The 26,091-nt window shown below is 44.3% G+C and overlaps 1 protein-coding gene and 1 long non-coding RNA gene across 2 annotated transcripts in view; both read right to left on the reverse strand.

Moving 5' to 3' along the window:
- The window catches only part of LOC126235157 (agrin-like), a 72,641-nt gene extending 64,863 nt beyond the window's left edge, over positions 1 to 7,778 (reverse strand). Inside the window, exons 1-2 of the mRNA XM_049943890.1 lie at positions 7,739 to 7,778; positions 5,654 to 5,899 (exon numbers count right to left, since the gene is read on the reverse strand). Coding sequence (XP_049799847.1) covers positions 5,654 to 5,899; positions 7,739 to 7,778 — 286 coding nt within the window. The remainder of the gene's footprint in view (positions 1 to 5,653; positions 5,900 to 7,738) is intronic.
- Positions 7,779 to 14,954: 7,176 nt separating this feature from the next.
- Positions 14,955 to 26,091, reverse strand: part of LOC126234492 (uncharacterized) — an 88,227-nt gene continuing 77,090 nt past the window's right edge. The window contains exon 4 of the long non-coding RNA XR_007544738.1: positions 14,955 to 15,030. This is a non-coding gene — a long non-coding RNA (uncharacterized LOC126234492). The remainder of the gene's footprint in view (positions 15,031 to 26,091) is intronic.

Raw genomic sequence — 26,091 nt, forward strand, 5'->3', positions numbered from 1 at the left:
TGATTTGAACCTGCTCGAACACTCTTACCTTGGTCTCCCTCGACAGTTCTTGATGCCTCTACGTGTGTCCTATCAACAAATCACTTTATGTGGTCGAGTCTTGCGTCTACGTCTACATCTGCACTCTAAAAGCCACCGTATGGTTTGTGGTGAACGCTATTTCGTGTACCACTGTCATTTCCCCCCTTTCCCGCCAGCCGCTGTTTCCGAGGGGTTCCAGGCGCTTCAGTCCGGAAACTCGCTGCTGCTACGGTCGCAGGTTCGAATCCTGCCTCGGGCATGAATGTGTGTGATGTACTTAGGTTAGTTAGGTTCAAGTAGTTCTAAGTCTAGGGGACTCATGACCTCAGATGTTAAGTCCCACAGTGCTTAGAGCCATTTAAACCATTTTGAACCCACCTTTCCCGATCTGTTCGCGAATGGTCCGTGACACGAATGACAGTCGGTATGTCTCCGTGTGAGCTTTAATTTCTCTAGCTTTACGTTCATGATAGTAGTAAGCAGTGTATTAGATGACCCATCTAGAAACTATGCTCTCGGAAATTTGACAGTAAACCACACTGCCTATAAGGCAGCGTCTGCAACTGGACTTGACTCGGCATTTCCGGTACGCTTTCGCACTTACTAAATGAAGCTGTAATTAAACAGGCTGCTCTTCTTTGGATATTCTCTATTTCCTCTATCAACCCTGTCTGGATAGGATCCCAGACTGAAGAGTACTATCCAAGTATCGATCGAACGATGGTTTTGTACGCTAAAATGTTTGTGGATATCAAACCTTCTGAGGATTCTTCTGATAGGTCTTAGTCTCGTATCTGCTTTACCTGCAATAAGTTTCATGTGTTCCACTTTAAATCGTTCCCTACGCATACTCCCAGATATTTTATGGATGCGCCTGCGTCCAGTATTTATTCTACAATCATGTAAGCATGGAATAATCGTTATTTGTGACTTTTTAGGCGCAATACGTTACATTTGTTACTGTCGAGGGTCAACTGTCGATAGTCTGCCGATCTTCCTTCATTCCGGTACAGTCTTATAACGTTGCTATTTCTCTATCTACAACACCATCCGCGAGAAGCCTAGTGATTCAAAAATGGCTCTAAGCACTATGGGACTTAACATCTAAGGTCATCAGTCCCCTAGACTTCGAACTACTTAAACCTAACTAACCTAAGGACATCACACACATCCATGCCCGAGGCAGGATTCGAACCTGCGACCGTAGCAGCAGTGTGGGTCCAGACTGAAGCCCCTAGAACCGCTCGGCCACAGCGGCCGGCCAAGCCTAGTGGAAGTTCCCACTTTATCAACAAGGTCACTTGTATACCTTGTGAAAAGTAATGATTTTGTAACGGTCTCTAGCGGTACACCCGTAGTTACTTTCACGTCTTTGTTCTGTTCGTTAGAACTCTTCAATCCAATCACATAGCTGGTCTGATATTTGGTACGCTCGTATTTTGTTCATTAGGTGGTACTGCTGAACTGTATCAAATGCCTTCTGGTAGTCAACGAACACGTCAACTGGTATCTAATGCTTTCTGGGTCACGTGAATAGACAGATCGAGGTGTGTTTCACACGTTCGTTGTTTCGACAGAATCCATGTTGATTCCTACAGAAGATATTTTAGATCTCACGAAATGTCATAACACGCAAGCATAAAATATGTTCCAAAATCCTGTAACAAATCTTCGTCAACGATTCAGGCCTATATTTTATTATGTCTTTTCGACAACCTTTTTTGAAAATCTGAATAACGTGCTTTTTTCCAGCACGAGGAAAGTTTCGCTTCTCCAGCGACCTATAGTGCATTGCTGCTAGAAAAGGAGCAAATCCCGCAAACTCTATGTGGAACCGTATTGGTATCTAGTCATGTCAAGTCACCTTTCTTCTCTTGAGCGATTTCAGGTGATTCTGTATTCCGTGGCCACTTATTTCAATATCTGTCATTTTGTGCCAAAGGTTTCGTTTTCTCCCAATTTGATTCAGTAGCTCTTCATTAGCTATTTGATTCACCCATCGAATCTTCAGCATTATTCTGTATCACTCATTTCAGAGGTTTCTATTCTCTTCTGGGCTGACTCTTAATCATCCACGTTTCACTTCACATTTCAGACAAATATTTCATTTCACATTTCAGACAAATACCTTCGGAGAAGTTTTTCTAAAACTTAAAATAAATTCCACGTTAAGAATTTCTCACTTTCAGAAACACTTATCTTGCAGCTGCACTCTGCAATTTCCACCCTCTCTAGTTCGGCCATTGTCAGTTTTTTACTGCCCAAAATGCCCGTATTTTGTAGTACACCGTCATTATGAACAATGACGTCAAACTCGCGTCACACGAGACGACGAGGAAAAAAGTTTAATGAACGTATGTGAGAAAAAGTAAGATTCCTACGCTAAAGACCGCTTTATTCTGTGGAAACCGTGTCAACAACCTTGATGCGAAGTAATTTCGTTTTATTATTTAGGTCTTATTCATGGCTACCAGTCCTAGTGGACCAGTCATCTGTCTGTGACCTGAAAGGGGGCATCTGATTATTCTACTATGGAAAACAGAGCCTAAATCATGTCTTAGTTCGTTACACTCTCAGCTCACCAGATAGATTATATTCGGCACCCTCGTCCAGACATCACTAAAACATTGTACGCCTGCTGCACAGTTTCCCATGTATGAATTACGACACTGTTTGCATCTACGGATTCACCTATTGTACGCATGTTACACAATTCCATCTGAAGGGAATTGTAATTATCATTTACAGTAATGTTTAACGTTTGTCCACTAGTGAGCACAATCATGCAGTATAACCAATTGACCCCTCTAATAAGTATGTGATTGTACTAAAATAGGGCATAATAAATTCTGAAAGGCACTCTTTAATTAGAAACTTCGTTACTATCTTAACCACAGGAAGTCACTATGTACAGCCACCCGTGTGATCGAGGTAAAACTAAATGTACCTTCTCAGTGCTGTTCATTGGAGCGCGTTGTTTCTCCGATTGTGAACGAAACTAAGCCATGTTGTGGAGAGAACGTCAAGAAGTATATAAGTATGTTATAATGAACAAGGTGCAACAACACAATTTTGAGTGTTAGTAACAGTTGTTGTCACCCTATCTCTACAAGGAATGTACTTTCGAACCGACTACTTTCATTTTGGTTACTGTTTTATTTTTATTTCATTTTAAAGTTTTTTCTGTTTAATGAAACCTACTCTTTCAGTCCCTTCTCCTCTTGAACGTAAGCCCTTACACGTTCGGAAGTATGCAGGGGGTGGAAAATAATTTTGGTGCGTCGTTGGTGATTTTTGTTTTATGGGTCGTGATTGAACGCATATCCCTATACGTAATGTTTCTCCTCCTAATGCTGCAGACATCATCAGATAGCACTCTAGAGATTTAAACAAGTTCAGCAAGCGAAGCGGTCGATACGTATCCACGCAATGGTCGGGTCGTTGCGTCATCAGACTGCTAACTAAGGTTGCAGCGAGAGTTGCACCGACATTGGGGCATTCCGCTGATGACCGACAACGGCCGAGGACTGTCAATCTTTTCAAATCAGTGCGCCAGTAGTTGCGCCGTCTCGTTGCAACCTATCTCAACGTCTGAAAGCACAGACTTCAGACGACGGTCAGCGTAATTTAGATCTGTTTTCTTCGGTCGAACCGGGGGACATTACCATACTCAAAACGTGGGTTGTGAGACTTGTTTAATTTTAGCACAAGGAAGAAAGAGTTTATGGCACGCTGAGAAAGAGAAAAATAATAAGTATTGTCTGTGGTCAGAAATGGCTACTTTGTTGGGAACTGTAGGTTTCGAACAACTTCAAAATTTAGTAATAAGTAACTGAATGATAGGCCGGCCGAAGTGGCCGCGCGGTTCTGGCGCTGCAGTCTGGAACCGCGAGACCGCTACGGTCGCAGGTTCGAATCCTGCCTCGGGCATGGATGTGTGTGATGTCCTTAGGTTAGTTAGGTTTAACTAGTTCTAAGTTCAAGGGGACTAATGACCTCAGCAGTTGAGTCCCATAGTGCTCAGAGCCATTTGAACCATTGAATGATACCTTCTATTACATTATGCATCTGAAACGTAGGTAAAACCTGTATCGGAAATTTTAGGCCTCGATTACAATCTCAAAAAAAAAAAAAAAAAAGATGTGTTCGAGTGAGAAAGGGTGAGTATGTTAATTTTGATGCTTAAAGCTTTTGTAGTGAAGTTGTTTTTTGTTGACTGTGTTATTTGAGATTAGCTGTCTACCTTTAATTATTAATAATATTATTATTATTGGTTATTGGTTTTTTATACCAGTTGAGTGGTGACCGTTACATGAGATTGTTTGCTAATATGGTGCATGAATCTGCATTTCCATTTTTGTCTTTGACATAAGAGTTGAATTTTGTCATTGCAAGTTAACTGAGATGTGTGTTTTTCGCTGAATTTATTTCAAGCTGTGCATAGTGTTTATAATTTTGGTTTTCAATGTCACCATGAATCATGTCGAGTATGTAATACAGAGCTCCTCTTTTCATCTCATACACATATTAGCAAAATTTATCTGGTTATTTCCTTAACTGAGAAAAGAGCGTATAATACTCTTCATGTCCTTTTGGAGACAGATGTAGGTCATTCACACGCATTCGGTGGTGTTTTAGTAGCAAAAGTCACAGTGCACAGTCGTCACGAAAAGCACAGACGCGTCGTGGTATACATGCCGCAGAAGGAGGCTAGAATAGATTTCAGTTATCGTGTAACTTCTAGCGATCATCGGCCAGGGTGGCCGAGAGGTTCTAGGCGCTACAGTCTGGAACCGCGCGACAGCTACGGTCGCAGGTTCGAATCCTACCTCGGGCATGGATGTGTGTGATGTCCATAGGTTAGTTAGGTTTAAGTAGTTTTAAGTTCTAGGGGACTGATGACCACAGCTGTAAAAGTCCCATAGTGCTCAGAGCCATTTGAACCATTTTCTAGCGATCATTGTCGGCACCTCTGTGACGGCAGCCGAAAGGCAGTGGTCTGATGACATCGCAATTCGACTGCTGCGCGAATACGTATAAAGAGTTCAGGATGCTGAGCTCGTTTGAGTTCGATAATCAAGTAACAGAGTGAAACTTCCTGGCAGATTAAAACTGTGTGCCGGGCCGATACTCGAACTCGGGACCTTTGCCTTTCGCGGGCAAGTGCTGTACCAACTGAGCTACCCAAGCACGACTCACGCCCCGTCCTCACAGCTCTACTTCTGCCAGTATCTCGTCTCCTACCTTGCAAACTTCACAGAAGCTCTCCTGCGAACCTTGCAGAACTAGCACTCCTGCAAGAAATGATATTGCGGGGACACAGCTTAGCCCGCGAAAGGCAAAGCTCCCGAGTTCGAGTCTCGGCCCGGCACACAGTTTTAATCTGGCAGGAAGTTTCATATCAGCGCACACTCCGCTGCAGAGTGAATATCTAATTCAAGTAACAGAGTATTTGGAACTCTGTGTTGTTTCCAGCATTAAGAGGCTGGAGTTTAGGCACAGAAATACGCCTCGTACGACAATAGAATGCAGACGAACAAAATTCGCCGACAAAGCAAACAACGGCCGTGAAAGCCTCCGCTGTGTGATTTTTGAGCAGCTTAACGAGGACGCGAGTAGACGGTATACTGACCGCAGGGCGCGCCGGCGTGCAGCACGTGCAGGTCGGGGTCGCGGCGCAGGCAGGCGTCCCTGCGCAGGTGGCACAGCGTCTGGTAGGAGCGGCCGTCCGAGCCGCAGACGGGCACCGCGGCGGCGGGGCAGGCGGGCGGGCAGAGGCAGCGCGCCTCGCCGGACGACGGCGACACCAGGCAGCGCGGCCAGCCGCCGGCGCCGGGGCCCGCCGCCGGGCACGCGGCCGCCAAGCACGGGTTCACGCCTGCGCACACACACCGCTGCACTCGCCAAAGTCACTCTCAGCTCTGCCCAGAGCGGTCCAAGTTGCTCACCACAATAACACATTATCTGGTCGCAAGGATACCCCTATTTCGTGCGGAGTTGACCACTAGGCGTCACGATAGCTCGACCCGCCAGTATAAAAGAAGGTCAGTAGAAAGGCAGTAACACCCCCCATCTCCTCACAGTCCAAGCCGAGGCACGTAACCGTCTCCGGCTCCTCAAACTCCACTCTGGTCGAACATGAGGATTAGACCCTTCAACTGTCCTACATACCTATAAGTCCCTCATCCGCCCCATCCTGTGTTATGCCCACCACACTTGGATCTTCGCTCCACCCCCCCCCCCCTACCTACTACAAATCCCTCCAAATCCTTGAGCGCCATGCACTCCACCTCGCTTGTCGCATCCGTCTCCCATCCCCCGTGGGATCCTTTGTGATCTGATTCCCTTCCCCCATCTCCTCCAGTTCCTTGAACGAATGTGGATCCTATACGTCCCCAGCAAACTGGATCTCCCCCAATCCTTTGGTTTCCCCCATCCTCTCCCACCCTAGCCCACTGCCGCGCCTGCACCGCAGTGTCCCACCTGGCAATTCAGAGGTGGGCTGGTAGATTTGTTACTGGTAGGTTTGATCATCACGCGAGTGTTATGGAAATGCTTTGGGAACTCGAGTGAGGGTCTCTAGAGGAAAGGAGGCGTTCTTTTCGTGAATCGCTACTGAGGAAATTTAGAGAACCAGCATTTGAGGCTGATTGCAGTACAATTTTACTGCTGCCAACTTATATTTTGCAGAAAGACCACAAAGATAAGAGAGATTAGGGCTTGTACAGAGGAATATAGGCAGTCATTTTTCCTTCGTTCTGTTTGGGAGTGGAACAGGGAGAGAAGATGTTAGTTGTCATACAAGGTACCCTCCGCCACACACTGTATGGTTGATTACGGAGTATGTATGTAGATGTAGATGTAGTCTCCATCTCCACACGCTCCATACGCTCACCTAAGGTGGCTTCTGCCAACTCCCCCTCCCGGATGATGTCCTCATGCCTTCCATCTACCCCTCCTACCATCTCTAATACCTCTTCTTCTCAGGGCTCCTCTCTCCCTCCACCTTCCCTTCTTCCTCCTTTTCCCCTGCCAACCACCTTCTTTCTCCTTTTTACCCCCTCCAGGCTTCCAGCTCCTTCCTTCTCCCCTCCACCACCCCCTCCTCCCCCCTCCTGGTTTCCCCCTACCGCCTCTCTCCCCCTTTTCTTCCCCCCCCCCCCTTCCTCCTATCCTTCACCTGGTGGTAGGTCCCCTCCAGTGCAGTGATTTTTAACATTTTCGTTGTGGTGTCAGTGTTTCTCCAGTGCCGTGTACAGTGCAACGTTCCACCAGCACCAACAGTGTCACCGGCATCATTCATTTGTGTTCCCACTGTGGTGTTTCTTTGTTTAAGTGTCAACTCACAGTGCTCATTCTCTGCATGTGTATGTGTCTCTCGTCTATGTTGTGTTTAAATCAGCCATTTATACTCATCTACTTTTGTTCTTGTTTATTCACCAATTTATGCCATTCTATGTTATGTGTTCTTTTCTCATTTGACTATGTTTTTCTGTAACTCTCTTAGGTGAAGAGCAGCGTACTGTGCCGCTGTCAGCGCGCCTCATTTTGGGAAGCAAAATAAAAATAAAGAAAAAAAAGGGCAGTAACAGCAGATTCGATCGTTCAGACAAGCTCAGTGACTTCTAAGGCGTCCTAATTTTCTTTCAACATATCGTTCAACTGTTGAGCTTGTTTAACTAGTGTCTGTGAGCAAATATAGCTTCTTGCTACTGACAAAGCAGCACAGATAACAACTGCAAGTTTGGCCTGATCATCCTTGGAAAATTTCAAAATTTCATTTGAGTAACAAATCCATCAGGGACATTTCAACCATCTTAAAGCTACCCAAGTCGACTGTTTATGATGTGATTGTGAACTGGAAACACGAAGGCACAACCACACATGAACCATGAACAGGTGGACCTCATGTACTGACGGACAGGCACCATCAATCACTGCAGAAGATGGATGAAATCAGCAGAAGGACTCTAGCTAGCACAGTGTGCCTAGGGAGTTAAAAAGAATGTGGCGCAATGATCGAGTAGCTGCTCAGAAGTCACAAATTTCAGTAGCCAACACTAAGTGAAGCTTGATGTGGTTAAAACAGCAACACCATTGGACAAATGACTGTAAACGAGTGATTTGGACTGGTGAATAACACTACGACCTGTGCCAATCCGACAGAAGAGTTCGGGTTTTTCGAATGTCTGGAGAACGTTACCTGCTATCACGTGAAGTCCCAACAGTGCAGTACGAAGGTACTGCCGCTACAGCGTGGCGGTGTATTTCTGGTTACAATGTGGTCTCCTTGCAGCAATTTTAAAACTCTAAATGTGGAAGGATATGAAATGATTTTATAGTATTGTGACCTGCATAAATTATGCGAACAGTTTGAACAGTTCAGAGACAGTTATTATCTGTATCAGCATGACAACGCACCCTCTCATAAAGTCGTATCTGTGAGGAAATGGTGCCGGCCGTTGTGGCCGAGTGGTTCTACACGCTTCAGTCCGGAACCGCGCTGTTGCTATGGTCGCAGGTTCGAATCCTGCTTCGGGTATGGATGTGTGTGATGTCCTTAGGTTAGTTAGGTTTAAGTAGTTCTAAGTATAGGGGACTGATGACCTCAGATGTTAAGTCCCATAGTGTTTAGAGCCCTTTGAACCATTCGAGGAAATGGTGTATGGACAATAACATTCCTGGAATGGACTGGCCTGTCTGGAGTCCCGACCTGTACACAATGGACCATCTTTGGGGTGAGTTAGAACGTCCACTTTGCTCCAGACCCCAGCGTTAAGCATCAACGTCTTCTCTTTTTTCGGCTCTTAAGAAAGATTGAGCTAGCATTCCTCTACAGACATTCAGGCACCTCAGTAAAAGTGTCCCAGCAGAGTCCACACTGTTATAACTACGAAGTGTGAACACACCCCATATCAATGCCCACCAGTAGGTGCCCTCGTTCTTTTCATCAGATAGTGTATATACAAGAATGAAGAACAAATCTGAAGATTTCTTAGATGTATATCTGTTTGGCTGAGCAATCGGTAAAGGCAAAAGTTACGTTTGCCAATGTAAGCTGGACTTCCCAATAACAAAAAATCGAAATCTTACAAATCGTCAGAAAAGTAAAACTTTTCCATAAGAAAATATGGGTAACATGTAGAAGATATGAAAAGGATTTCAAATACCGTTACCAGTCACAAAGTGGCATGGCACAACAAGTGAATTATTGTTTCATAATAAATTATCGTGAGAACAGGAGACCAATACACAAAGTGGCATCGCCTCTTACTAGGTTATCCTTCTCTCTCTCCACGGGATGCCGGCCGAAGTGGCCGTGCGGTTAAAGGCGCTGCAGTCTGGAACCGCGAGACCGCTACGGTCGCAGGTTCGAATCCTGCCTCGGGCATGGATGTTTGTGATGTCCTTAGGTTAGTTAGGTTTAACTAGTTCTAAGTTCTAGGGGACTAATGACCTCAGCAGTTGAGTCCCATAGTGCTCAGAGCCATTTGAACCATTCTCTCCACGGGATGATCACAGCAGTCATATAAAGAAGTTTTAATATCTATATAAACATGTTTTTTTCAATGCAAATAGAGCCTGATGATGAGGTATCACCTAGAAACATGTCGCTAAATAAATAATTTAGTTTTCAACAAATTTTGTGACTGGTAGCGGTATTTGAAATCCTTCTTATATTTTGGAAAGAGTCACGGTCGACTAACAGATATGAATCCAAATTATTTAAAATGTACAATAATAAAGGGAACTATTACAATCGAAGACCAAGACAAAAATGATGAGATTACAATGGGCGTAAGGCATCGACTCATTCCCTCTACCTGTACATCTAAGAAGGCAATGGAGGAACTAAAATAAACGTTTCGAAGTGGAATCAATGATACAAAAGAATTACAGGATCTATTGAGTTGAATTAACTGTATAGTCGGTACAGCAAACAGACTGAGAGTAAAACATACAAAGACGAAAGTACTTAGGGGTAGCAGAAATGAGATTAAGAAGGAACTGACGACCACGCAGTTATTTAACCTCTAAGGGAAATGGAACATGGCGGATGAAGTAAGTAGGACGTAAGAAGGACACTATAGGTACAAGGAACACTTCTCTCAAAAAGAAGACTTAATTTTGTAGAATTATCTCGGAGATTGTGCATCCTGAGACCAGCACTGTGGTGAAGTGCAATGTGGATTATCGGTACACTGGGAAAGAAGTGAATACAAACGTTTCTGATGTGAAAATTAAGCTGACTGATCCTACAATAAATCGTGAGATCCCCCGTTGAAGCAGGATGAAAAATAATGTGTGGAAAACACGAACTAGAAGAAGGGACAGGATAATACGGCATGTGTTATGCACCAGGAAATAACTTTCTTAGTGATACATGTAGCCTACGCTGCTAAAAACCGTAGGGGAATATTGAAGTTAACCCATATAGAATAAATAATTGAAGATCACAGTGTTTGTGCTACTTTGAGACGAAGAAAGTGTCGAGAACATAAAATAGTGGCGGGTGATATCAAACCAGTCAAAAATACTTATGAAAAGAAAAAACAGTAATGCAAAGTGGAGGGTGCTACAAGATTCTGTCCATCGTCCATTTCCTTTATTGATATACGTAGTATCTGACGTATGTACGAAGGCGAACACAAACGAGAATTTCTTTCCTGTGGGCGGGGGACGAGTTCTCTTATTGGGTGCCTCTACTGCACATTGTTTGGTCCAGTCGACCAACCATCATCTCTTATGAAAGCCCCACCACGTCGCAGTAATAGTATTTATTTTCGTAAACTCTACTCCATGTGTTCAGAGATTTTGCAGTTATAAACATTAAAGCATCAAACAATAAAATGGTGACACCAGTTTCTGTTTTCTTGTAAGGTAATGAGGTGCCGAAACTGCCGCGCTGCTTCCACAGTCGTGCTTGCAGAAAGCGTTCAGGTTTGTGTTGCATCGCCCACTACGAAGAAAACACATCTAATAACTACTGTGAAATGGTTTTTTTCCGACATGAAAGGGAGATCACCTTTAATTTGCTCCTCCAGGCCCCTCTGTTAACCAGTATTATGTACTTCAAGTATTAAAGCGTTTGCGTGAGGTACAGCAGAAGGAAACGTCCTGCACTGTGGCTATCGAAACATTGTGCCCTCCATCACGACAACGTTTCCAGTCACATATCAGTGAGTGTCGGCCAGCTTTAGCTGAAAACAAAATGATTAATGTTTCGCAGCCATCCTGTTCACCGGATGATACCATGGCAATTACTCCTGTTCCCAGTACTGACACGTCACCTTTCCTGGACACAAAAGAGGTGAAACAAAAATCACAGGAGGTATTATGCAGCACAACTCTGATAACATAAAGAACTACTTCTTTCAGTTGTTAGAAGACTGGGACAAATTCATTAGAGCCAATGATAGCTACGTTGAAGGTGATTCAATTTTGTAATTGTTCTGTGGAATACAAATTGTGTAACTGAAGAATTTCAATTACTCGTGAATAACACTTCACGTTTTTCATACTCCGTTTGTGATATTCAGACATTACTTTTGATAAGTATTCGTACGTGAAAGAGGAAGCGCATGTTTCTGTACGGCCAATGTTCCTAAAGTCTTTAACTAATGAGATCATGAAGTAAGTATTGTTTGTTGCATATAACTGTTTGCTTTCTTTGAACTACTCTTCCAAATAGAAAAATAGACTATTGAGCTTGTTAAAGTCTTTACTGAAACCTTTCGTAAACAATAAACCAGACATGTGTAACTACATTTGCCAAATTGTCGCCAAAATTCGAATTCTGCTCTCTTGCCGCATTCTGACTGGTCAAGGAGGTGAAATCGCGCTGTAGCGGTAGTGCTGGCGTTCAAAATTAAGACATTCCTGCCTTCTTTGTGGATAGTTCCACTGCATTCTTAAACAAGCGTTGTGCCGGTAAAAGATACCTTTAAGAGGTCTCCAGTAGCCTTACAGGCCACATCATTCCTCTTAAAAGACATCTTTACATCAATAACTCGGCAGACAATTTTAAGAACGTCAGTCATCAAACACGTTACATTTTACTTCGTGACATGCTACAGGTGTTCAAGACTTATGCAAGGCAACTGGAGCGTAGAATGGTAATGAAACTTTCAATTACACGGTTTATTAGCAAGTAATGCATTGAGGCGAGTTACGTACATGCATACCATTTATAAGCCGATTTTTTATTTATAGTCGCCAACCTAATGAAATGAGTTCTACCTACAGACCCAATTACGAATTTCTCAGCGGCCAAGCTATCTGTGAGTCACCAAGGGCCACTGGGCTGATTGGTTAAAGATGAATATTGTATTTGTTATTCTAGCTTCCCGTCTATTGCACAGTGGTATAGTTGTTTCTGGGGGACTTACCTGTGAGTACCCTTTAGTGCTGAGTGGTGTAGTTGCTTCTTGGAAGCCTATCCGGTGTTGCAGCTACCCTTGTTGAGTGTTTCTATTTATGGGACGACTTTCTGGTAAGACAGCTACATTTGTAGTTCGGTATTGCGTCTGGGGAGCTTTATCAGTGTGGCAGTTACACTTGTAGAATGGTGTTGCTGTTAGTGGAGAGACATACCTTGTAGAGCGCTGCTCTTTGTGGAGTGCGTTAGCAGTACGGCAGCTATCCTTGTTGCTGTTTACGAGAAGACTTACCGATGTAGCAGCTACCCTTGTAGAGTGGTGTTGCTGTTAGTTGGTGGCCTTACCAGCTACTCTTACAGAGTGTTGTTGTTTGTGGCGATCCTTACCAGTGTGGCAGCTATTCTTGTAGAATGGGGCTCTGTTTGGCGAGAGTTACTGGTGTCCCAACTACCCCTAGAGAGTAATATTGTTTGTGAAGAGCTTTATCAGAATGCCAGCTACATTTGTAGAGTGGTGTTCGTGGGTAGCCTTACCATTGTGACAGTTACCCTCGTAGAATGATGTTGTTTGGGGGGAACCTTGCTGATGTACCAGCTACCCTTATAGGGTGGTGGTGCAGAGACGTATCGGTGTGGCAGTTACACTTGTCGAATGGTGCAGCAGTTAGCGGAGACATATACTAGTGGCAGCTACTCTTGTAGAGTGCTGCTGCTTGTGAGGAGCCTTGTCGGTGTGGCAGCTACATTTGTAGCGTTGTTGCTTGTGGGATGACTTGCCAGTGTAGCAGCTGTCTTTGTAAAGTGGTGTTGATGTTTGTGGTTAGCAGTACTAATGTGTCAGCTTTCACTGTAGAGTGAAGTTTGTGAGGAGCTTTACTGAAGGTGCAACCTCTGTTATAGAGTTCTTCAGTTGCTTCTGGGGAGCCGTACCAGTGTGGCAACTACCCATGGTAGTGTTGTCGTTAGTGAGAAATCTTACCAGTGCAGCAGTTATCTTTGCAGAGTGGTCTTTCTGCTTGTGGGAAGTGTTACTGGCCTGGTGGCTATCATTATAGAGGGTTGAAACTTCCTGGCAGATTAAAACTGTGTGCCCGACCGAGACTCGAACTCGGGACCTTTGCCTTTCGCGGGCAAGTGCTCTACAATCTGAGCTACCGAAGCACGACTCACGCCCGGTCCTCACACCTTTACTTCTGCCAGTATCTCGTCTCCTAGCTTCCAAACTTTACAGAAGCTCTCCTGCGAACCTTGCAGAACTAGCACTCCTGGTAGGAGACGAGATACTGGCAGAAGTAAAGCTGTGAGATCCGGGCGTGAGTCGTGCTTCGGTAGCTCAGATGGTATTAGCAAGAGGAAGATTGATTTCCTTTCAATAATATTAAGAAGAAATATTTATTCTCGTTTATGTTAGCAAAGGTAATTTAGGCATCCAGGTTAATGAAAAAAATTAGGAAGCCGACAAAAAAAAAGTGGCCGAGCACTCGCAAAAAAGTAAGAAACATGAGGATTTGGCATGAAAACATAAAAAAGTACATAAAATAAAAAATTAAAAAAAAGTTGGTAGAAGGATGGACGCTTAATAATACTAATAATAATAAAAACGACAAAAGCATAGAAGCTAGCCGAAGAAGGCAAAACAAGGTAAGCGTTTGGAAGGGCTGTGGAGGGGAGAAGGGAGGCCCTTTAAATATAAAAAAATATAAAAATAAAAAAGATGGTTGAGCACTTGCCCGCGAAAGGCAAAGGTCCCGAGTTCGAGTCTCGGTCGGGCACAAAGTTTTAATCTGCCATGAAGTTTCATATCAGCGCACACTCCGCTGCAGAGTGAAAATCTCATTCTGGATTATAGAGGGTTGTTTGTGGGGAGCGTTAGTAGTGTAATGGCTACTCCTGTCGTGTGTTTTTTTTTTTTTGTGGTTATTGGTGTGGCAGCTAGTCGAGTGATATTATTTGAGGGGAGTCTTGCCAATGTGGCATCTATTCTTATAGACAGATGTTATTTGTGGGGACCCTGTACCAGTGTGGCAGCTATCCTTGTAGAATGATGTTGCTTGTGGGGAGCCTTACTGGTGTGGCAGCTCCCTTGTGGAGTGGTGATATTTGTGGGGGTTCATAAAGGTGTGGCAGCTAGCACTATAGATTGTTACTGTTTGTGCGATGCCTTACACATGTGGCAGCTATCCTTCTAGACTGGTTTTGTTTTGTGTGGGGAGTTTTGCTGGCGTGGCAGCTACACTTCTAGTGTGATGTTGTTTGCGTGGAGCTTTACCAGTTAGACACCTACCGTTGTAGAATGGTGTTGTTTGCGGTGTGCTTTACTGGTGCAGCAGCTATCCTTGTAGAGTGATATTGTTAGCAGGGATCCTTACTGGTGTGTGAACTCTCGCTGTGTCAGGACTTACCGGTGTGGCAGCCGCCCCTGTAGAGAATGGTGAGTGTGAGCCCCTGGCGGCAGGCGGCGAGCCGCAGGTGGCAGTCGCTGGCGTGCGAGCGGCCGTCGGAGCCGCAGACGGGCTGGGGCGGCCCCCGGCAGCCGCCGGCGCACGAGCACTGCGCCTGCCGCCGCGGCCCGGACACCGACACCCGGCACACCGCGCCCCCCTCGCTGCACCTCACGTCCCGGCACGGCTCTGCCGAACATAACGTCTGTCACAAACACGCTCGGGGCAAGTTGAACTTCAGTACAGTCACTCATCACCCGTTACGATTCCAAAATCTTGTTAATTATGCAAAGTCTTCGCTAGGCAGGATCTACACACTGCCTGGTCAGACTATACTATTTGGTAGTAGCCACATTGTCGATCTCGTTCCTAGAGCTGTAAGTTGCGCGTTGATGGATCCACTCGCCACTGTGTGAGCAGTCCTTCCCACATCCATTGAATGGCGGGTCGTTTAATACTGACGTCACAAACTTCCGACAGATAACCTGTTTGGTCAATATCCGAAAACTTCGAGCAGTGCCAATTGGCAACTCTTGTTCGTCCGGTACAGCCAGTCGTCAGCACCTGTATCCTTCTGCAAATTGCTATATTTTGCTGGAAGATTCCATTCACAAAGGTAATAAGGCAGTTATTATTAACGGGTGAATATGATATCCAAGGAGCAAGAGTATTGCCCACATTCATTAAAGTCCGTAGATAATGTAACAAAACCGCTCCTCATACATGACCTATGCTCGCACAGCAGGTAATCGAGTGAATTTGTTTGCTTACAGCAGGTGGAAGATAGCATGGAGCACTGAGAGTGGGATTTCCCCCCCCCCTCCCGCCCCCGACAGTTCTCCTCAGCCGGTCAAGTGTACGAGCTGCCTGAATATGCGTGCAGCTAGAGATTTCGCAACAACACATTCAAAAAATTCGTAATAATTAACTTACTGTAAATTGTAGCTCGAATTGTTCAAATTTTTATAAGAACAATATATTATGAGTTTGAAGAGGATAATGTAATAGTTTCCGTGAAGGTCGATTTCGTAACTTTTTGTAGGCGCAAGATATGACGATACAAAAAGGTATGAGAGATGCAACTGAACTGCTGAGAATTATAAGAGAGGGATACATTGAAGGAGGAAGAGAAGTTGATGCTGGTTTCACTGCCTTGGAGAAAGCCTTTGATAGATTACATTGGAATAAATTAATGGACATTCTACGAAAGAATGGCGTCAATTCGAGGAATAGAAGGCTGATAAAAAAACCTATACCTGCAGCAGAAAATACGAGTTCAGATTGGGAATAAGAGGGCAGAGGAAAGCACAATAGAAAGGGAAGTAAGGCAAGGCTGCTGTCTCTCCCAGTACTTTAACGTATATTTGGAGCATATTATTCAAAAAGACTTGAAACAAATAGGGGAGTGCGGGTTGGTGGTAGGAGGATAGCATGTATTCCATTTGCGGATAATATCGTGTTATTTGCAGAAGAGGGAAAGAAGTATGACTCGAATCTCAAAATAATTGATAACACCTGTGAGGAATTCTGAAAGAAAATTAATGAGAAAAGGGTGACACGTATGGTGATAAGTGCAAGAAAAGTAAAAACAACTATAAAGTTAGGACAGGAAGATATAGAACAAGTTAGTGCTTTTAAATGTCTGGGAAGCATTATTACGGGCGACATGAGATGTGATAAAGGGGTGAAAACACGTATGGAAATTGCCAAAAAGGCATTTAATAAGAAGAGGAGGCTTCTATGTGGGTGCATGGACAGGGACCTGAAGGAGGGACTGACAAAGTGCTTCATATGGAGAATAACACTATACGGAGTTGAGACATAGACACTGAAGAAAGAGTAAGAAAGAAGAATAGAAGCATTTGAGATGCGGATTTGCAAGAAGATAGAAAGGGTAAAACGGATAAAGTGAGTAATGAGGATGTGTTCAGAAGAGAAGGGAAAGAGAGAAAAATTAAAAAGATAATCAGGAAGAGGAAACACAACTGACTTGAACGCTGGATGAGAAGAGGCTGTTTACTGATGGATGCTATGGAAGGAACGGTGAATGGAAGAAGAAGAAGAAGAAGAAGAAGAAGAAGACCCATAAGATACCAGGTAGAGGATAATATAAGGATAGAAAACAATTATGAGAAAACGAAGATGGTAGCAAGTGACAGGACTGCATATAGAGCTACGGGGGAAGACCTGCCCTAGGACAGAACACTGATGATGAAGATATTGGAGAATCAAACTTGATATTTTTATCGTAGATTTATTTTATCATAAAACCATCACCTTGAAGCCCATGTCTCGCTACTTTTGTCTTTCTTCTAATTTTTACCGAAAATGTAAAATTTTATTCGGAATCAGCGAAAGTGTTGTAGATTATGTACTCCGCATAGATTTTATAGCAAGCTTAAATGTCAGCCCCATATTCCATTTGTACGTTAATCAAGCTGTACCAGTTCTAAGAATAATGATTATAATGTTGCATAGTACAGAGGCTTTGAAGCGACAAGTTGAAAGACAACGAGTGGTGCCATTATAAATTTGTGCAAGCAGGAATTATTTAAACAGGTATTACTATTACAATACACCGCCTGACAAAAAATTATGAAGCACCCAGAAAGCGAGGAGGATACGAAATGAAACTTTACAGCTTGAGAGAGTATGTGATGATATTTCAGTGATAACAAAATCGTGTCTGATTTCCAAAGAACCTCGCAGTATGTGTCCACTTGTCAGTACGGCGTTGCACCCGCTCTGGTCCGAATGAATCCACTGATCCGGTTCCGCAGAGTGTCGTAAAGCATCCTTCCCTGAGGTAAGCTGACCCACGACTGTCTGGTCGCGAGCTCAAATATTATGTTGGCTATTGGGGAGGGAGAAAGAGTAGTGTAAGTGAGAAAGAATCAGTAAAGATTTTATTTTCGTATCTTCACTTCTCGAACTGTGTACTAGGACGAACTATGTAGCAAAAGCGGTTCTGGCACTGCAGTCCGGAACCGCGGGACTGCTACGGTCGCAGGTTCGAATCCTGCCTCGGGCATGGGTGTGTGTGATGTCCTTAGGTTAGTTAGGTTTAAGTAGTTCTAAGTTCTAGGGGACTTAAGACCTAATATGTTGAGTCCCATAGTGCTCAGAGCCATTTGAAGCCATATGTAGCAAAATGTGTGTACTCAAAGTGATAACACAACACAGATATTTTGTTCAAGTTCATTTTCTTAATTTGATAATAACAGCTAGAGCTAATCATATAAACTCTCTTTACACTACAGAAACGTTTGATTCCACGCACCCTGTTCACACTTGTAATACAGCTAGATTTTTTTCCTTTTTTGAGGTACATTACACGTTGCTTCAGGGCAGTCTGTGTTTCTGAGGAGCTCACCAAGGTGAGTAGCTTCATACCGGAACAATGGGTGACGACGGGGCACCGCAAAAACTTGTGAAATTCTTCTCTAGGTTTATGTACTTCCTGGAATACATTCATCTAGGTAAAATACTTAAGAAATTAACTCTGCAAGATCACAGGTTAATGTAAATGTGAGGTAAGTCAATGCAAATGAGAAACTCTGGTACATTAATAACCCGTGTACCCGCCAGAATGTTGAATGAAAACATGAAAACGTGCATGCATTGCGTTTTACAGGAGCCCGATGTCAGTTTGTGGGATGGAGTTCCACGCCTGTTGCATTCGGTCGGTCAGTAAGGGGCCGTTACTGTTGTTTGTGGATAACTCTAGAGTTGTCATCCGATGATGTCCCATACGTGCTCGACTAGAGACTGATCTAATGATTGAGCAGGCCAAGGCAACATGCCGACACTCTGCAGGAAATGTTCGGTTACAAAAGCCCTGGAATCCTGTTCATGAATGACATCACACGAGGTCGACTCACAAGAATGACGTACAAATTTTCAGTCATGGTGCATGGCATAGCCACGAGAATATTCCAGCTGTTGTACGAAATCGCACGCCAGACCATGACTACAGGTGTAGGTCCAGTGCTTCTAGTACGCAGAAAGGTTCGTTGCAGGCTCTCAGCTGGCCGTTATTGGCACCGAAGTAGAATAAACTTTCATTAGAAAATACAACAGGCCTCCATACCGTCCTTCGATGAAGTCTCACTTGGCTCCATTGGTCGAAAAATGCGGTGGTTCTTGATCGGTAGAATGTACGCTACAGGGCTTCTGGCTAGTAGCTTTTCATCGAAATAATAAATTTGCAGTAGTTTGATGTGTCACTGTGGTTCCAACCGTTGCTCATATTACTGCTGCAGATGCAGTACAATGCGTCATAGCCATACGCCGAACACGATGGTCTTCCCTCTCGGTAGTGATAAGTGAATATATGGAGCCCCGTCTTCTTGCGACCATACATGCTCCTGACCACCGCAGCAAGCATTCATGTACAGCGGCTACATTCCTGCCAAGTGTTTCTGCAATATCGCAGAAGGAACATCCAGCTTCTTGTAGTCCTATAAAACGAGGTCGTTCACACTCAGTGAGGTGTTGATAATGGCGTCTTTGTCGCCGTAAGGTATTCTTCACTAACTTCAACTCAACACGTCCACAACTTCCCTTTATGTCGCACAACTCCTTCTTGGTGTTGCGATTTTTCTCCCGTCAGTGCATTTAGAGAGTAAAGTAATTCATTATACATTCATGCTCATAAATTAAGGATAATTGCAGAATGTGGTGCCACGCAACGTGGCACTACACAAAACTGGCGCTAATAGCATGGGCACAGAGGGAACACACACGACACAGGTCTCTAAGTCCACGGTATTGGTGAAAAATTGAGAAAACCGTGCTACAAAACGCCACTGTTTCCTGCCCATGTACCCCGACATCAATACGGGATATGATCACCATGCACACGTACACAGGCCGCAAAACGGTTTGGCATACTCTGGATCAGGTGGTCGAGCAGCTGCTGAGGTATAGCCTCCCATTCTTGCACCAGTGCCTGTCGAAGGGATTTAGGTCTGGAGAACAGGTAGGCCACTCCATTCGCCTGATATCTTCTGTTTCAAGGTATTCCTCCACGCTGGCAGCTCGGTGGGGCCGTGCGTTAACCTCCATCAGGAGGAATGTGGGACCCACTGCACCCCTGAAAAGCCGGACATACTAGAGCAAAATGACGTCCCGACACACCTGACCTCTTACAGTTCCTCTGTCAAAGACATACAGGGGTGTACGTGCACCAATCATAATCCCACCCCACACCATCAAACCACAACCTCCATACAGGTCCCTTTCAAGGACATGAACCATACACCTTGCCGTTGGTGGGGAGGCTTGCGTGCCTCAGCGATACAGATAGCCGTACCGTAGGTGCAACCACAACGGAGGGGTATCTGTTCAGAGGCCAGACAAACATATGGTTCCTGAAGAGGGGCAGCAGCCTTTTCAGTAGTTGCAGGGGCAACAGTCTGGATGATTGACTGATCTGGCCTTGTAACACTAACCAAAACGGCCTTGTTGTGCTGGTACTGCGAACGGCTGAAAGCAAGGGGAAACTACGGCCGTAATTTTTTCCCGAGGGCATGCAGCTTTACTGTATGGATAAATGATGATGGCGTCCTCTTGGGTAAAATATTCCGGAGGTAAAATAGTCCCCCATTCGGATCTCCGGCCGGGGCCTAATCAGGAGGACGTCGTTATCAGGAGAAAGAAAACTGGCGTTCTACGGATCGGAGCATGGAATGTCGGAACCCTTAATCGGGCAGGTAGGTTAGAAAATTTAAAAAGGGAAATGGATGTAGTGGGAAATGGATATAGTGGGAATTAGTGAAGTTCGGTGGCAGGAGGAACAAGACTTTTGTTCAGGTGAATACAGGGTTATAAATACAAAATCAAATAACAGTAATGCAGGAGTAGGTTTAAAAATGAATAAAGCAATAGGAATGCGGGTAAGCTACGACAAACAGCACAGCGAATGCATTGTTGTGGCCAAGATAGACACGAAGCTCACGCCTACGACAGTACTACAAGTCTATATGCCTACTTGCTCTGCAGATGACGAAGAAATTGAAGAAATGTATGATGAGATAAAAGAAACTATTGAGATAGTGAAGGGAGACGAAAATTTAATAGTCATGGGTGATTGGAATTCGATAGCAGGAAAAGGAAGAGAAGGAAACGTAGTAGGTGAATATGGATTGGGGTTAAGAAATGAAAGAGGAAGCCGCCTGGTGGAATTTTGCACAGAGCACAACTTAATCATAGCTAACACTTGGTTCAAGAATCATAAAAGAAGGTTCTATACCTGGAAGAATCCTGGAGATACTAAAAGGTATCAGATAGATTATATAATGGTAAGACAGAGATTTAGGAACCAGGTTTTAAATTGTAAGACATTTCCAGGGGCAGATGTGGACTCTGACCACAATCTATTGGTTATGAACTGCAGATTAAAACTGAAGAAACTACAAAAAGGTGGGAATCTAAGGAGATGGGACCTGGGTAAACTGAAAGAACCAGAGGTTGTACAGAGTTTCAGAGAGAGCATAAGGGAACAATTGACAGTATTGGGGGAAAGAAATACAGTAGAAGAAGAATGGGTAGCTTTGAGGGATGAAGTAGTGAAGGCAGCAGAGAATCAAGTAGGTAAGAAGTCGAGGGCTGGTAGAAATCCTTGGGTGACAGAAGAAATATTGACTTTAATTGACGAAATGAGAAAATATAAAAACGCAGTAAATGAAGCAGGCAAAAAGGAGTACAAATGTCTCAAAAATGAGATCGACAAGAAGTGCAAAATGGCTAAGCAGGCATGGCTAGAGGACAAATGTAAGGATGTAGAGGCTTATCTCACTAGGGGTAAGCTAGATACTGCCTACAGGAAAATTAAAGAGACCTTTGGAGAGAAGAGAACCACTTGTATGAATATCAAGAGCTCAGATGGAAACCCAGTTCTAAGCAAAGAAGGGAATGCAGAAGGGTGAAACGAGTATAAAGAGGGTCTACACAAGGGCGATGTACCTGAGGGCAATATTATAGAAATGGAAGAGGATGTAGATGGAGATGAAATGGGAGATATGATACTGCGTGAAGAGTTTGACAGAGCACTGAAAGAACTAAGTCGAAACAATGCCCCGGGAGTAGACAACATTCCATTAGAACTACTGACAGGAGAGCCAGTCCTGACAAAACTCTACCATCTGGTGAGCAAAATGTATGAGACAGGCGAAATACCCTCAGACTTCAAGAAGAATATAATAATTCCAATCCCAAAGAAAGCAGGCGTTGACAGATGTGAAAATTACCGAAATATAAGTTTAATAAGACACGGCTGCAAAATACTAACGCGAATTCTTTACAGACGAATGGAAAAACTGGTAGAAGCCGACCTCGGGGAAGATCAGTTTGGATTCCGTAGAAATACGGGAACACTTGTGGCAATACAGACCCTACGACTTATTTTAGAAGCTAGATTAAGAAAAGGCAAACCTACGTTTCTAGCATTTGTAGACTTAGAGAAAGCTTTTGACAATGTTAACTGGAATACTCTCTTTCAAATTCTGAAGGTGGCAGGTGTAAAATACAGGGAGCGAAAGGCTATTTACAATTTGTACAGAAACCAGATGGCAGTTATAAGAGTCGAGGGACATGAATGGGAAGCAATGGTTGGGAAGGGAGTGAGACAGGGTTGTAGCCTCTCCCCGATGTTGTTCAATCTGTATATTGAGCAAGCAGTAAAGGAAACAAAAGAAAAATTTGAAGTAGGTATTAAAATTCATGCAGAAGAAGTAAAAACTTTGAGGTTCGCCGATGACATTGTAATTCTGTCAGTGACATCAAAGGACTTGGAAGAGCAGTTGAACGGAATGGATAGTGTCTTGAAAGGAGGATATAAGATGAACATCAACAAAAGCAAAACGAGGATAATGGAAAGTAGTCGAATTAAGTCGGGTGATGCTGAGGGAATTACATTGGGAAATGAGACACTTAAAGTAGTAAAAGAGTTTTGCTATTTGCGGAGCAAAATAACTGATGATGGTCGAAGTAGAGAGGATATAAAATGTAGACTGGCAATGGCAAGGAAAGCGTTTCTGAAGAAGACAAATTTGTTAACATCAAGTATAGATTTAAGTGTCAGAAAGTCATTTCTGAAAGTATTTGTATGGAGTGTAGCCATGTATGGAAGTGAAACATGGACGATAAATAGTTTGGAGAAGAAGAGAATAGAATCTTTCGAAATGTGGTGCTACAGAAGAATGCCGAAGATTAGAGGGATAGATCACATGACTAATGAGGAGGTACTGAATAGAATTGGGGAGAAGAGGAGTTTGTGGCACAACTTGAGTAGGAGAAGGGATCGGTTGGTAGGACATGTTCTGAGGCATCAAGGGATCACCAGTTTAGTATTGGAGGGCAGCGTGGAAGGTAAAAATCGTAGAGGGAGACCAAGAGATGAATACACTAAGCAGATTCAGAAGGATGTAGGCTGCAGTACGTACTGGGAGATGAAGAAGCTTGCACAGGATAGGGTAGCATGGAGAGCTGCATCAAACCAGTCTCAGGACTGAAGACCACAACAACAAGGGGTTGGTATCTGGTTTCTGGTTCACGCCAGATCAAAACCCGGCGAGAATCACTGTTCAGACTATACCTGGACTCGTTTGTGAACATAACCTGGGACCACTGTTCCAATGACCATGTACTGTGTTCCTGACACCAGGCTTTACGGACTCTCCTGTGACCAGGGTCAGTGGAATGCACATTGCAGGTCTCCGGGCGAATAAACCATGTCTATTCATTCGTCTGTAGGCTGTGTGTCTGGAGCAACTGTTCCAGTGGCTGCGGCAAAGTCCCGAGCAAGGCTAACTGCAGTAATCCGTGGCCGTCTGCAGGCACTGATGGTGAGATATCGGTCTTCTTGTGGTGTTGTACACTGTGGACGTCCCGTACTGTAGCGCCTAGACACGTTTCCTGTCTGCTGGAATCGTTGCCACAATCTTGAGGTCACACTTTGTGACACATGGAGGGCCCGTGCTACAACCTGCTGTGTTTGACCAGCCTCCAGTCGCCCTAGTATTCTACACCTCATAACGTCATCAATATGTGTCCTTTGAGCCACTTTCAACACACATTCACCATTAGCGCGTCTAAGAACGTCTGCACACTTACTCGCTGTACCGTACTCTGACATGCACCCACACACCTCTGCGTATGTGGACTGCTGCCAGCGCCACCGTGCGACATCCGCAGGTCAAATGCACCGCATGGTCACACCCCGAGGTGATTTAAGCCCACAAACCGCCCACCAAAGCGTTGTTTCACCATGTATCAGCATCATCCTTCATTTATGAGCATGAGTGTAGATTATTGCATCATCTGCAAAAAGTCTGAGGTTACCATCAGTATTATCCGCAATGTCATTAACATACAACATAAACAACAAGCGTCCCACCTTACTTCCCTAGGGCACCCCCGAAGTTACTTCGAGATCTGACGATGGCGCTCCATAGAGATAACATGCTGCGTCCTCCCTCCCAAAAAATCCTCAGTCCAGTCACAGGTTGCGCTTGATACTCCATAAGATCGTACTTTTAATAATAAGCGTAGGTATTCTACTGAGTCAAATGCTTTCCAGAAATCTTGATTCAAACCTTTCAGAAAACTGTGATAAAATTGTGAGCTGACTTTCGCATGAACGATATTGCGAAATTGGTGATGGTTGGCATGGAGGAGGTCGTTTTGTTCGAGATATCTCACAACGTTTGAGTTCAGAATAGGTTCTAAGATTCTGCAACAAATCGATGCCAGGACTATTGGTCGGTAGTTTTGTGAATCAGACCTACTAACATTCTTGTAAACTGTTGTGACCTGTGCTTTCTTCCAACTACTGGACACAATTTTTTGTTCGAGGTATCTACGACAAATCATAGTTAAAAGAGGGACTAAGCAGTGGTCCTATTGGGCCTTGGAGCTTTGTTCAATTTTAGCGATTTCAGCTGTTTCTGAACATCACTAATACTTAAACTTTTCCCATCTTTTCAGTGGTACGAGGAGTAAATTGGAGCAATTTTTTTGTGCTTTCCTTTGTAAAGAAACATTTCGAAGCGGAGTTAATCATTTCAACATTTGCTTTGCTGGCGCTGCAGTCATGGACTGTGCGGCTGATCCCGGAGGAGGTTCGAGTCCTCCCTCGGGCATGGGTGTGTGTGTTTGCCCTTAGAATAATTTAGGTTAAGTAGTGTGTAAGCTTAGGGACTGATGACCTTAGCAGTTAAGTCCCATAAGATTTCACACACATTTGAATTTGCTTTGCTACCCTCGACTTCAGTTCCTGTCTCACCCGAGAGTGGCTGGACCCTAACTTTGGTGTTATTCGGTCACATACATAGCTTTGTGTCTGGGATAGTTTGCGAAACTAACATTTGTTTGCGCAGGATTTCACGAAGGCAACGGTGGGTTGCAGCAGTGATGGACATCGGCGTGCAACATGTGTTGGAGACTGCCAGCGTGTTTAAAACAATGCACAGCAGGGAGTAGTTGGCCACTGCTGGGAACAGCTGGGAACATTGGTGAGCAGCGCGTCTCATCTCAAAGGGGCTCATCCAGGCAGAGCTGCGGGTCGTGCAGTAAGTACAGCAACAGTACAAATTTATTACTGAGCAGTGATCTTGTCAGTCACAGCAATGGTGTAAGAAATGAAGAAGTAACTTAGTGATGCAGGTCTGTAGCGACTGGAGGAGCCCGTAACAACTTTAACATATATGCTAAAGTTCAATGAGCGTACTGAACAGTTGTATGTTGATTCATTGAAGTTGGACTACTGTTAATTTAAAAAACGACTTGGATAGTTCGATGAGAAATGTAAAAAACGATTTAGACAACAAGATTGGGAAATGTCCATACCACCTGTATATCAATTCAGACATGGTACGTATTTGGCCGACAGGCTGGCACATAAAACAGAATTACAGTTGTTACTAATTGCCATAGAAAACTACTCTGCACTGAATAATAAAGGAAAGAAGGAAGATTAGAGTTCAACGTCTTGTCAACAACGAGGTGATTAGAAAAAATGGAAATCAGCGTTTGGCGTCACTGGCCGGGAGGCTCCTTACGGGGCAGGTCCGGCCACCTCGGTGCAGGTCTTATTACATACGACGCCACATTGGGCGACCTGCGCGCCGGATGGGGACGAAATGATGATGAAGACAACACAACACCCAGTCCCTGAGCGCAGAAAATCCCCGACCCAGCCGGGAATCGAACCCGGGCCCTTTAGGACGGCAGTCCGTCACGCTGCCCATT

The sequence above is a fragment of the Schistocerca nitens genome, chromosome 2 (genome assembly GCF_023898315.1).
Source record: "Schistocerca nitens isolate TAMUIC-IGC-003100 chromosome 2, iqSchNite1.1, whole genome shotgun sequence".
Classification (NCBI taxonomy): Eukaryota; Metazoa; Arthropoda; class Insecta; order Orthoptera; family Acrididae; genus Schistocerca; species Schistocerca nitens.